The sequence below is a fragment of the Symphodus melops genome (assembly GCF_947650265.1).
Source record: "Symphodus melops genome assembly, chromosome: 11".
Classification (NCBI taxonomy): Eukaryota; Metazoa; Chordata; class Actinopteri; order Labriformes; family Labridae; genus Symphodus; species Symphodus melops.
In genome coordinates, this window is record NC_136701.1 from 1857868 (window position 1) to 1871194 (window position 13327).

Consider the following 13327-nt stretch of genomic DNA (forward strand, 5'->3'; position numbering starts at 1 on the left):
ATTTAACGATCCAAACGTCCGCTTTAAAGTCTTCTTCAAGATGCTCATTTAGTAAATCACGGTTTCCATAGAGACGATGTAGCAGAAAAAGCTGTTTAGTCTGTTTGAATCTGTGATTTATAAGGTGTTACCATGGCGACTTGTCACAGGTGTGGGAACGTGTGTATCCGCTCCGATGGTCACTCCTGGCTCCAAAAAGCAACGCTGCAAAGTTCTGAATTGGCCAAAGTTGGAGATTTTTAATATACAGTGGAAGCATCGACCTTATCCTGGTATCCTTAAGTGAACCGTGTACTACATTAAGACGGATAAGACCTTACACTGTGACTGCATCTGATATGACACATAAGTAGGCACAAGTTTTATGGCTGTGAGGGACCTGATGCATTTTCTGCACAGATTTTAATCAAATGTTCTGTCTCTCGCATCAATCAATGTCCGGTAATGTGCAATATATATGCAGGTTGCTTTCAAAAAAACCACATCAGTTCATTAGGATCTTGTTGCTGCAGTGACTTGAGGATGTGGTGATGTGGTGCGTGAGGAGAGGAGTTTATTACAAGGTCGTATCAGTTCATTCAAAACTCCCATCAGGACGAATGGTCATTCTCTGCAGAGTAAAGACAAAGAGACTCACACAGAGGAACAACTTCAACTCCATTTCAATGTCTTTATTTATTTCTCTGTTTGTATGTAAATGCATGTGTGTGTGTGTGTGTGTGTGTGTGTGTGTGTGTGTGTGTGTGTGTTTCCATCTCTGCAAGCTTGCATGCATATTTGAATGTGCTTGTACAGAGTACGTGTGTGTGTGTGAGACAACAGAACAATAACACTGTTAAAATCACAATGGATTTAGCACGACAGAAAAAGAAGGAGAGAAAAAACACAACCCGAAACCAAATCACAAACACGACATCTACAACCCGAAAACAAAAGACACCCAGCTCAGAGGTTCACGTCTTCACATGGAGAGAGACAAGATGGAGGCGAGGCCGCCGACTTCCTGTCACACATTAGACATTGATTCCATTTTTAAAAACAACAGTGGTGAAGCATGAAAGTGTGTGTGGGATCATTTTACACAGCCAGAGGGCGACGCTTTGGACCGACGTCCGGACGAGCAGAAACACGTTCAGGTTCTGAGACTGTGGATGAAATCAGTCACAGAGATGCATGTGGCTTTATATTCCTCCTGAATTTAAGATAATCGCTGTTTCACATGTGATGCGATGGATTTTTGTTTTCTGTCATCATGGGTATTTTACAGGACGAAATGCGAAGCTGCTAAACTATGACGAGTCATCGAAGTCAAAAAAGAGCAAAAATGAAAGGAAAGATTGAAATACACACGTTCAGAATTTGATTATTTTTTTATATTATAGTTGTTATAAGTAAGTAATTTCACACAAACTTTTTACCCCCAGGCCTCCCCCTCCCCCTCCCCCTCACCTCCACCTTCAAGACCCCCGCCCCCCACCCTCCTTCTCAGTTCATGACGGTGCAGTTTGTTTGACATGCAAGACTCGGCCCGCTTCGAGTGAGGACGCACGCGGCTGAACGGCGTCCGCTCTACGACTTCACATCCTGCTTCTTTTTCTGGAATTTCCTGAACTGAGACTGGATGGCCACGGCAGCCTTCTCGGTCTCCGGGTCCTTCATGTCGATGTCAAAGTCCTGCGGGACGTTGTTCTTCTTCTCGTCTGAGGAGAGCAGAGAGGGAAGGGATGAGACTCAGTAACTTCACTGCAGTTTGTTGTTTCAACTCTTTTGCTCGCCATCGTTTCATCCCACTGCTGTACAATACGTTTAGCGCTAATGTTAGCATGCGGTGAACATCAGCTGTTAAAGATTCTGCACGTTAGCATGCTAACATCAGCTTAAGGCAGTGCGGTTATTTATCAAGGCCTAGCATTGTATAAATGATTATCTTCACGTGTTGAAGGTGTCGAGTGTATGTTTGGAAGAATCACAGCGTGTGCTGCCAGAGAGGAAGTTCGCCTCAACAGGAGAAGCTTTTTGTACTGCTTAGATTTTAATGGAGGAAGTGAATGAGCTGAAGACATAAGGCATACATGAGACCTGCTGCTAATTAGGCCTGAGGATGCACACATAGAACCTTCTGGACCTGTCGAAACAATCAAAAGCACATCAGGTCAAAAGAACAATTTAACTGAGTTTAAATTTGGTTGATCGAACCAATCAGAGTCAGATTTCATTCCCTTCAAAATACAGGTTTGCATTGCAGATTTTTTTTTTTTCAGCGCTGTGTATATTGATGCAGTTGTTTGCATTTTATTTATTTTTTTTATAAATTGTTGCAGCAGCTGTAGACAAGAAAAAAAACCAGTTTGAGTTTGGCATCGAGACTCCGACCTCGTCACTCCGCGCAGATTTATTGCTCCCGTCGGAGCCTGGCTCGAGACACAGCTCGAGACTGGAAATCTTTCCGCTTAAATAGACCACCGAATTGGAAGTCAAGTCAAGTCAACTTTATTTATATAGCACATTTATAACAGCCAAGGCTGAACAAAGTGATTCACATGAAGTTTAATTAAATACATTTCATCCAAACGCCGTAAAGAAACGTAAAAGCACATCTAAAAATAAGTTCAAATGCTAAAGTGAAACTGCTGTTGGGATAAAAACACTCCACTTGAAGTAAAAGTCAATTAAAATAAAATGTCTTCAACTGTTCAGTGTTGGCAGCAGATCTTATATTTAAAGGCTGTTTTTTCTGGAGTGAGGGAGCAGAAAAGGCTCGATCGCCCCGGGTCTGAAGCCTGGGTTCAGGCAGGTCCAGGAGCAGCAGGCTGGAGGACCTTAGTGCTCCGGATGGAGCGTGAACATGAAGAAGTTCACCGAGACATTTAGGGATTTAAAAGCCAGAAGTAAAATGTTAAAATTAAATCCTGTAGCGAACAGGAAGCCAGTGAGAACAGAGCGCAGGGGTTACATGCTCTCTCTTTTTTCTGCCCGTTAGCGAGCTGCCGCTGGTTGGACAAGCTGCAGGCGTTGGATGGATAACATGGCCCAAATCCACACATAGTGGGTTGAGATGCTGTGCATGCATTACTGTTTCTAGATCATTTGCAGGGAGGTGTGATTTTATTTTGGCTCTCAGGATGTGTTTGATTGGAGACTGTTGAATGTTTCAAGTCAGTGTGAAATCGCTGCAGCTTGAGTTGCCTGTCGGACCTCCCTCACAGGTGTCGCCTCATGTATTATTAAAACGCCCGGACAGGCATGAAGTTCATCACATCATGTTTGGAGTGCTTGACGTTAGAAACAGGCTCTGCTTTATTCTCTGCACACACGTTAGCATAAACTGAAGTTTCCAGTTCAGAAAAGTTCGGGCAGTTGAGCAAACACAGATGCAAAGAGAGAGAAACCCCGAGAGGCCTTTAAAGATTGAACTCGCTTTGTAAAACAATAGAAGGACGAGCGCAGAATTTAAAACTGTGCATCCGTTCATCCTCAGGTGTGAGTAACCTCAGTCCTGTGGGAAAAGTTTAACATCCAATAAAAGAAGGATCCAGACAAACTGTCTTTAACGGCTGAATATAAACTCTTAATAATCCACTGATGCATTTACTTTCATATTCACTGGGATAATGAACAGATTAAAAATCCTTTGGAAGGATCATTTCCCCTGTTTCCCACCTGTGAGAACAGAATGAAGCGTGTGTTGTGGTGAAAACAGAGAAACAGCTCATTTGAAGGTTCGACATTAGAAACACATTGTGTCTGCAGAAGTGACAGTGAAGTGACGAGCAGCAGAGCGAGGCGTGATTAAAGCCAGGGGGAGAGGATCAGTGTGCTGTGTGTTCTTTATTATCATGCAGCCTGGTGCTCCGTGCATGGAAGTGCCGACCTGCTGTGAGATGTTTGTGCTCCACTATTAATGAGGATCTCTTTAAAATGTCCTACTCACGTTTGGATGGGACCTTTTGTTGACCTTGGAGCCCTTCAATGACACGTGTGACAGTGAAAACAAATTCATATTTTATGATCGCAGAAGCCAAACAAACCTTTCTGTTTTTCTATTTTACACACACACACACACACACACACACACACACACACACACACATGGACACACAGCAGTTCACACTCTCTCTCCACAGGGTCTGTGCCCTTTACGCCACAGAGGACGCCAGACCTTATGAGCACAACAGCCCAGCTTCAGCTTTTTAGTTGTGCCACTGCTTGGAAAAAAAAAAAAAAAAAATCCCGCGGCCACAATGGATGGGACGGGAATATTTCCATAAGAGGTTTGTGAAAGGTCATGTTCAAATTGGTTCCTGTGAGAGTTAAAGAACCTCAGAGTGTGCATAGGATGATTGATGAAGGCTCGGTCTGAAGAATACAGAGCAGCTGAAGCACAGAGCGCCGACCTGAGGAGACCAGCAGTGAGTGTGAAACTGAACCGCGAGTTACACTCTAAACCATCCACAACCATGAAACGTCCAGAAGTCCGACCTGTGACGGGCTGCGTCAGTGAGAAGGGACGTTTTTGAGTCATTGTTGAAAGCAAGATGGCATCTGGCAATGATACGCAGCCTCTGAGGACTCTGACCAAGACTTTCTATTTCTATGTGTTGTCTTTACTTACAAACTGACAGGTAACATTAAGAGCAAACATGAACCTCGAGTGGAGGAACGACTTCTAGGAGACGATGCATCGCTACATTTCATGGAGATAGAGACGGTCTGTTACAGATTTATGTGAGATAAATGACAATAGATCTCCACCAATGTGTGCATGGGACTGTTTACACACACACACACACACACACACATAAATATATACTGTATATATATATATTCATTTATTTTATTTTCATTTATTTAAAAAAAAAAAAAAGGTTAATTGTAATTCTGTAACTGGAAGGGTCGGTTTTTTTTCCCAGTATTTCAAAAAAAAAAAAAAAGTGGGACTGTTTACACACACACACACACACACACACACATACATATATATTCATTTTTTTATTTTTTTGTAAAAAAAAAAGGTCAATTGTAATTCTGTCACAGTAAGGTCCTTTACCTGCTTTTGTAAAGTGTCTCGAGATAACGCCTGTTATGAATTGACGCTATATAAATAAAGATTGATTGATTGATTGATTGTAACTGGAAGGGTCGTTTTTTTTTGTTTGTTTTTTTTCCCAGTATTTCAAAAAAAAAAAAAAAAAAGATCTCCACCAATGGGAAGTGGGATTGCACTCCACCTCTTTGCTCTGCACATGAACTGTTTTTCCTCTGTGCAGCGAGAGCCCGCTGAAGAGCCTGCGGACGATACACAGACCAGAACACTTCAAACAACAACATCTGGTCCCACTCTTATAGATTGTGGACTTAAATGCAGTATCTGTGAATAGAAATAATCAGGCTGGTAAATGTTAACCATCAGTCTGAAAAGAAACATAAACATCACACATCCATTGATCCTGTTAGATTTATGTTGTGTCTTATAAGGAAATGATTTAAACCTGGAAAGTGTTTTTACATTGTTTCAGTCTAAACTGCTGAAAAGTATAACATGTTTTGTAGTGTCAGTGGTCGGTTGGCCACCGAAAAATAAAAAAAGTTTTTTACACTTAAAGCATCAGATTGTTAAGTAAAGTTTCTGCAGACATGAGGGAAGAATCCCTGCAGAGATCTGAAGCCTGAAACAGTCGGTGTAACAGCGGCGTCCTTTCTTTTTTATCACCTCTGCAGTGGCTGAACTGCACCACTGACTTCTGCAGGGTCGGCAAGTCAACACACACACACACACACACACACACACACACTAATGAATGGCATTGTAATATATTTCTCTCACTTTAAAAAGTGACACACCATCTCCAGAAAGAAGATGTGTGTGTGCAGAGCCGTAATTTAAATGACAAACAGAATGAAATGGGCTCCATTAAAATGTAAAGGAAGCAGATGGAGCATCATGCGCTCCTCCGAGGGTCAACGTTTCCTTGTTCTTCTGACGTCAGCGTGTTTTCGTGATCTCAGTTTGGAAAGTCTGAATATTGTAAGAAAGATCTTAAACTGGACGAAGATGTGTGAGTGTATCTGTTAAAGGTTGATGTGTAATATGTGAATTAATAAAAACGATCTCAACAAAAACATGTTTTGCCCCCCCATGAAATAATGAGCATGACTTTAAGTCAGGCACCTATTAGGCACCTTTTTTTTTTTCTTTTCAAGTTTGCAACTTGTTCTTACTTCCGCAGACGTTTATTTAACTCCTTTTCCCAACGTGTCCGACGCCACATAAACGCACAAATGAGCAGTGGCCACCCCTGGCTCCGCCTCTGCACCTCTCATGTTGCACTTTAATTTATTTCATTGTGTTGTTTAAATGGAATGATCGTTTACTTATTACTTATGATGAATCAATCTGGTTATATAAGAAATTAATGTATAGAATTATAGAGAAATTTCGTTCTTTCTTTCTTCACGATGGGAGGAGTTGAGTCGACCTTTAACCCAAAAATGACTTTACCTTTCGCTTGGTCAGCTTTGTCAGTAAAGATTTTCACCTTAACTGTGGTCTGAATTGCCATTTATCAAGCTTTCTTTAGTGGAGTTTTAATATTTTAAATGATCTGACCTATTTTAAGTACATAGAAAATGAAGATGAGTTCAGGCTTTACAAACACACACACAAAAAAAAAACACGTCCACCCACTCTGTCCAGATATCATCACTCCTGACTCAGACAAAAACTAAATAAAATTATCAGCAGCGAGAAAACCTAAAACTTGAGTCTCCTAATCTCGTTCACAGAGCGGTAGGTGACCTCTCAGCGACTACATCCAAATCTTATCTCAAGTCTTTTATTTGATTTGGACATTTTATATGGAGCATAATTCAGCTCTTGCAAGTCTGACACAATACGGGGGCATAAATAGGAAGAGGTAAAAAGTGAGAATGTGTAATAATGTCGTATGAATGCAATTCGCACCTGAAACAAATTCAATTATGCCGCCTTAAATCCCTCCTGATCAGTGCCGGGATGTGTCCCTCCTGACTGCGCCTGAGCCGGGACACACTTCATCATCCCCGAGGTGAGGACACAAATCCATTTCCAAACAGGTCTAACAGAGTTATCAGCAGCCGCAGAGAGACGAGAGAGGTGACACGAGGTCTCCAGGTACAGAACGCTGCTGAATGAGGCCAGGCAGTCATTATACAGAGAATGTGCTGTTAATAACCTGCAGAGCCCAACGTGTGAGGAGACCTCGGAGGACTGCGGGAGATTATATCACTTATAGCATGAAGTGTTCGCCTGTGAAACCTCATTTTGTAAATGTAAATCTGTGTGCGTGCTTGAAACTATTGACTGTATAAAGATAGACGTCTCCATCTGGTCCCTTTGTTCAACAAAAGTGAAGCCAAAATACCGTCACAACACGATGACGTATTTTTGCAGGCTAACCTGGAAGTAGCTTCTCCATGGGTTCGAGCGCTGTGTGCTCATTTGCACACAGCGCTGCAGGACGCCGATTTGTCAACGTAGCTGTCAATCATGTTGTTGTGCAGCTTTTTATAGGCTAAAACAAATTCTTCAAACGGAACTTTTCCGAAGATTTAACACGCAGACAAATTAGCACGATAGAAACTGTTTCTAAAGACGGAGACCATGTTGATGAATGTGTTTGAACCCCATATGTTAACTTGGAAGAAGGTTTGTGACCTATATACTACCGTCCGCCAGTAGGGGGAGCTCCACATGTTTTACTCAACCAGCAACCTCTAATTGTTGATGACTGCAGTTCCTTGAGTGTCCACTTGAGGCTGGCTGAAAAGACCCTAAAGTCACACACACACACACACACGCACACACACACACACACACACACACATACACACACACTCATAATGGCATTTTTTTAAAAGCCGAAATGAACACGTTTGAACAGCCTGGTGCAAAAAAGCGAGAAGACGAGCAAAGCACTACACAAGCAGAAATCCATGAACTATTTAACAGCGATCGACGGGCTTCCAAAGCTCACCATTGGGTGACGTCACTCTGGCTTCGTCTATAAGTTATGCTCTGTGGTTTTTCTTCACTTACTTCTAAAATGTAAGCTGTGATAAAATGTCTTTTCAAAGCTTAGGAAGCATCTGTTAATTCGGCTGGTGTCAGACTAATTCACACCTGTCTCCCCTGAGCTGCTCTCTACTGGGGGTTCATTTGAAACGGGCCTTTGTTCTCGCATATACTCATTTTGCCAGGATGACAGTTCTGCACTTATCACCATTTATGAATTTCAAAGGACTCTGCCAAGTACTGCAAGCCAAATGTTACTGTTCATAACTCAGGGGATTAAAATTACAGCACTATGCCAACAATACCGTGGCCCAGTTTGCAACGTGGCCTTCTTTCAAACGGATGAGAAAGCAGGCAGAGTTGTTTCTAATACAAAAGAGGATATGGATGCATGCTGACAAAATCTTTCTACTCTTGCTTTGAAAAAGTGCGAGATCTTCTAGATGTTAAGACTGAGTTATTAACATTTTTTATTTTTACGAAATGAAATGTAATATATATTTTTTTCTTTCTATGTTTTGTTTTTTTCTTGTTGAGAGTGTTTCTGTCTTTGTGTGTTTTGTCCTGCGTTGTTGGGATTTTTCCGTTCTGTGGTTTTTTGAAAAACTAAATAAAATATATATTAAAACAAACAAAAAAAAACCTTGTAATAGTAAAACTATCAACTATAACTTGTAAATCTGTGTTTAAATCGCAGACCTTGTTCTGCAGTTTAGACGACAGATTAGACGATAGCGATGAAAGACATCATCACAGTCCAGAGCCTCGTGTGTTTACAGGACAGATCCTGTTGTGAAGCTTTGAACCCAACTCAAATAACACGAGGAACCAGCCTCCAGTCCACGTCGCTGAAAACTTAGATCTTTAGATTGATTCATTTCAACACCTGCTTCGAGCTGTGTGCTGTTTCACATTAAATATGACTGGACATGTGTTTAATGAATAAATAGTGAATCATCAGCATACAGTAGAATAATACAGTCTTTGGGTCGACACTTGTTTCTCTAACTTCAACTTCAAGAATGCACTGATTGTGATTGTGTTATATAACAGTATTGAGGGGGGAATTTATTTATACAAGTGTATGATAAAGTAATTTGTCAACATACTTTCAAGGTCTGAGAAGTTTTTAAATGTATATATTATTGAATTTCTGTTTTCCTGAATATCATCTGAACTGTGAACACTTTGCATTCGATCTATTTCGGATGCTGTATGCATCACCCAAGCAGATCAATAATGTCCTGCATCATATTTCCAGCTTGGTATCAACGTGAGTCTGAAAACATAATGGTTGGAAAATGATACCTTGGCCAGCAGATGGCTTGCTGCTTCCAGTCGTAGCTCCAGATGCTTGTCTCTGCAAGAAACAGAGTAAAAACACAGTCATCGTCATTTCTTCCAAAGATGAAAAAGAACACCTCACGTTTCATCCAAATACTTGAAAAAAAAACTTCCCTCCTGGGATTTTTATTATTCAGTGCACCTAACTAACATAAAACACGCTCTAAGACTGTATCAAGTTTCACATGTCAGTGAAAGAGCGAGCAGGACAGGAAGTCTTCTTCTCCCACTGTCACACTGATCATGTAACGGGGAGCCGGGGAGGGGATGTGTTGATCTATAATCCATGTTTGTGCATCACAGGCACACTCTCTGTTCCTGCTCTAACAGCCCCCCCCCCCCCCCCCCCCCCCGACTGACAGCAGGCTGCTCTGCAACATTAAGATGCACTCAGCTCTGGGAATAAGAGCCTCCAATGCACAGACTGGTACAGTGTGTGTGACAAGAGTCGGCTGCTGCACTTACATCACACTCATCTACATGTGTTCTGCTTGCATCACAACAGGCATGATGTTTATTTTAGACGATACACATAAAAAATTAAACATCCTTTTTTATCTTAAATGTCAAAGTTATTCAGGCCTGACTGAAATGTGATTGTTGGGGCTGATTGGGGAGAAGAAAACAAATCAGATCCTGATAAAATGTCTGCTATCTTTCTTAGATCTGTTTAATCTCGAGATAGATAAAAATATATTTATTGAAATGGGGATCAGAAGAGATGCTGTATAATGACGAGAAGCTGGTCCCTCAACTCGAGAGCAACCGTCTCCGTCTGGACCTGATGCCACGTTCCTTTTCCCAAAGCCGTCGCCCCGTTGTGTGTTGTTTTCGGTGCCTGTTCAGGTTTGTTTATCTGTCACACCCCAGTGTTTGCCTCTTTTAACCTCTTTCACTCGACCTTGTCCCCCCGCAGCAGACGCCATGCAGGCTCCAGAGTCGGCCGAGCTCCCTCAACCTTCAGTGAGGTGATCTGGCACTAACGACATCCAGAATGCGATTAAAGATTTTTTTTTTACTTCATGTGTCAGCTTTCATTGTGTTGATCTCTCAGTTCTTTTATTCTTTATAACCTCTCATGTCTCTTTCTTCTCCCACATAAACAGACTTTCCTCAAACATCAAATATTATTACATTTCGTCCTCCGGAGAAAGAAGCACATTGGATTTGATAATTCATCTGCAAGGAAGGGACTCGACCTGAATTATTAAACATGTGCTTCCACTGTTTTTTTTTTCATTATTATTTTGAAATTTGTAAAACTTGCAGAAGAAGTCTGACATCTCCCTGCCATGTGTCTGTTTGTCTTCATAGGAGCCCGAGGAAGAGAAACTTGTTTGGCAGCAGCAGCCATCTGTTTTTTTTTTCTATTTACACACAGAACTCAAAGAGAGCCAAAGCCGCTGAGACTCCAGCGCCACGCTGACTCTCATCTGCCTGCTGGAGCTGTGGTACTCAGTCAGGCTCTCTCAGTGCTGGTGCCATACATCACACCTCCACCCACCAACAAGACACCAGCGAGCGCTCAGAGGCAGGCAGAGCGGACGATACAGCAACAATAATGTGTGAGTGATCGCGTCTGTGTGGTCGAGAGATGCAAGAGCAATATCCAGAAATCAAGACAAATGGTCTATAAGCTCAATAACAGGCTTCAAGCAACATGTCTGCTATTTTTTTTTAAATTCTATTCATCACTCTTCTTGTTGTCCATCCGTTCGTCTCTCGCGCTTTATCTTTTAGTCTTTTTAATCGGAGCAGATGGACCAGAACTGTCGAGCCATGTGACAGGATCCAGTCCAAGTCCAAAAAAGACTTCTTCCTTATTAGGCTACATTAAAGGGAAAATAATAATAATACAAAAAAAACAAAAATCTTCCATTAAAAATTCAGAGGAGGTGTTGGTGCTATTTGTGTCTGTGGTGGGTGGCTCTGTTGTGATAAAAGGAAGATTATTTCTGCCTCTAACTATGAAAAAAGACATATTCAGAGGTAGAGATGCAACACTTTTCTTCACTTTATCTGGCATAAGTGTAATAAAGCTTGTTAAACTGTGAGACCCCCTAAAAACACCGACCTTATGCACAAAGATTGTGAGACGGTAGGAACGTCTCTGCAGAGCAAAATGCACCTCTGTCTTCCTGTCTTATTGCATGTTTGAATTTATCAGAGGCGCCTTTCTTTTCAGCTGAGCTTGACGGCGGGCCACACAGAAAGCAAAACTATTATGGCAGAGATGTAACTGCACTAGGCCGACTGTAGTCCTCGAACTCACAAGAGCTCCACGTTCAAATTCGACCTTAGGCTCCGATCTGCATGTCATTATCTATCCACTGACTTATCTCTACTGTAAAGGCATAACATCTTTAAAAAAAAAAAAAGTATGAATGAGCTACTTTTTGATCCTGTAGATGTTGCCCTTGAGCACGCTCCGCCCTCCTCTTCTCCATCGTGTTCACACAAGCGTAAGCGGCGGACAAACAACTCCTTTGCTCGCCTGTTGTCGCTCATTGTTGTTAGCGTGCTAATGTTAGCATACTTTGGCTAACTCGTAGATTAATATTGCACATAAACTGACCGAGATCTAAAGACACTTAAATGAAATTTAAATAATTAGTACGTTCCTCTTTCCTTTAGTCCTGGACTCCTGGATTCTTCTTTTAAAATATATATTATATATTTGGTACAACCTCAGGATGACTAAGCTCCAAAATGGATTTTTTTTTTTCCCAAGCCGTTTCACGATTATTGAATATGATGATAAAATATAGCTGTAGTTTGTCATGGTGTAAATAACTTTTACGTCTGCAAATGTAATCTGTTCTAATCCTTTAGTCTCAGATTACAGGAGGTCAGAAGACAGTGAGTGGACAGCGACACAGATGCACACAACACTGAAACCTCAAATGTTCATTTTTCACTGTTTAATACCGTTTTTATGTTCAATGCTTGAAAAAGAGGCGTCGGCTGAACAAAACTAATGTGTTCATATTCTCATGAACACAGGAACAATTCCTCTCCAATCCCTTCTTCTCTCAACGCTACTTTGATCTTCATCATCATCATCACCCCCCACCCGACTCTCCTGTTTCCTCTTTCAGCCTGGATACAGTCTGATCTTACATAACAACATAACAACTCCAGTACTAATGTGCAGGAGGGGGGGGGGGGGGGGGGGGGCTCGCCTTGCATTAGCACAATTTTCCCAGCACTATTCCCTTTTCTGCTCAATTTTCTCCTCTCTGGTGGAGCCTCTATCTCAATCATTTCAGCCCTTCTCTGCTTTATTGTGCCTCGTAAACTGGGAGAAGAAACAGGCATTTGCATACAAATTCATACGAGGATTTTCAGAGGCAACGACTGAATTTTAAATGAGCTGTTTGTCATGGCGCGTCTCTGTCTTTGCTCAAGCTTGGCACGGCTCGATTCCAGTCTCTTCCTCTCTTTAAGCAGCTGAGGAGGTTTTGTCGCTCTGTTTGCCAGCAGCTTTTTTAACAAAGGATTTAAAACCTCAATAGGGGTTTTAACCATAAAAAAAGAAGAAGAAGAAGAAGAAAAGTAGTAGAGCGGGTGCAGCAGTGCTGATGTTTGCCTTTTTCAGCGTGGCTAAAAAAAAAAACAACTCGCTGTCAGATATCACAGCTGAATATTGTTGTTTCATTTGAAGACAAACACTTCTCTGTACAAGGTGTCGTCTTTCCGACGGTTTGAATCAGCAATGTCATTCATGACTTACACCTCCATTTTACCGGTTTACACATCAAACCTGTGCATTTCTCCGTCAGAGGTGTTGATGTAGTCAAACTGATGTAATCAGGGCCATCAGCTCAACAAATACAGGAGCTTGGTTGGTGGCTCTACGCTTCATGATATGCTGATTAAGGTTGTGCAGATATCTGGCATTCTAATTTTTGCCGTTATATCAATGTGATAATT

The 13327-nt window shown here is 41.6% G+C and overlaps 1 protein-coding gene across 2 annotated transcripts in view; it reads right to left on the bottom strand.

Moving 5' to 3' along the window:
- Nucleotides 1-656: 656 nt before the first annotated feature.
- The window catches only part of pcp4a (Purkinje cell protein 4a), a 33283-nt gene continuing 20612 nt past the window's right edge, over nucleotides 657-13327 (bottom strand). Inside the window, exons 2-4 of one of the 2 annotated variants that reach the window (XM_079356321.1) lie at nucleotides 9359-9410; nucleotides 3932-3964; nucleotides 657-1700 (exon numbers count right to left, since the gene is read on the bottom strand). In XM_079356321.1, the coding sequence (XP_079212447.1) occupies nucleotides 1570-1700; nucleotides 3932-3964; nucleotides 9359-9410 (216 nt within the window). In that variant the 3' untranslated portion in view covers nucleotides 657-1569. The remainder of the gene's footprint in view (nucleotides 1701-3931; nucleotides 3965-9358; nucleotides 9411-13327) is intronic. The other variant, XM_079356322.1, reaches the window with a different exon arrangement.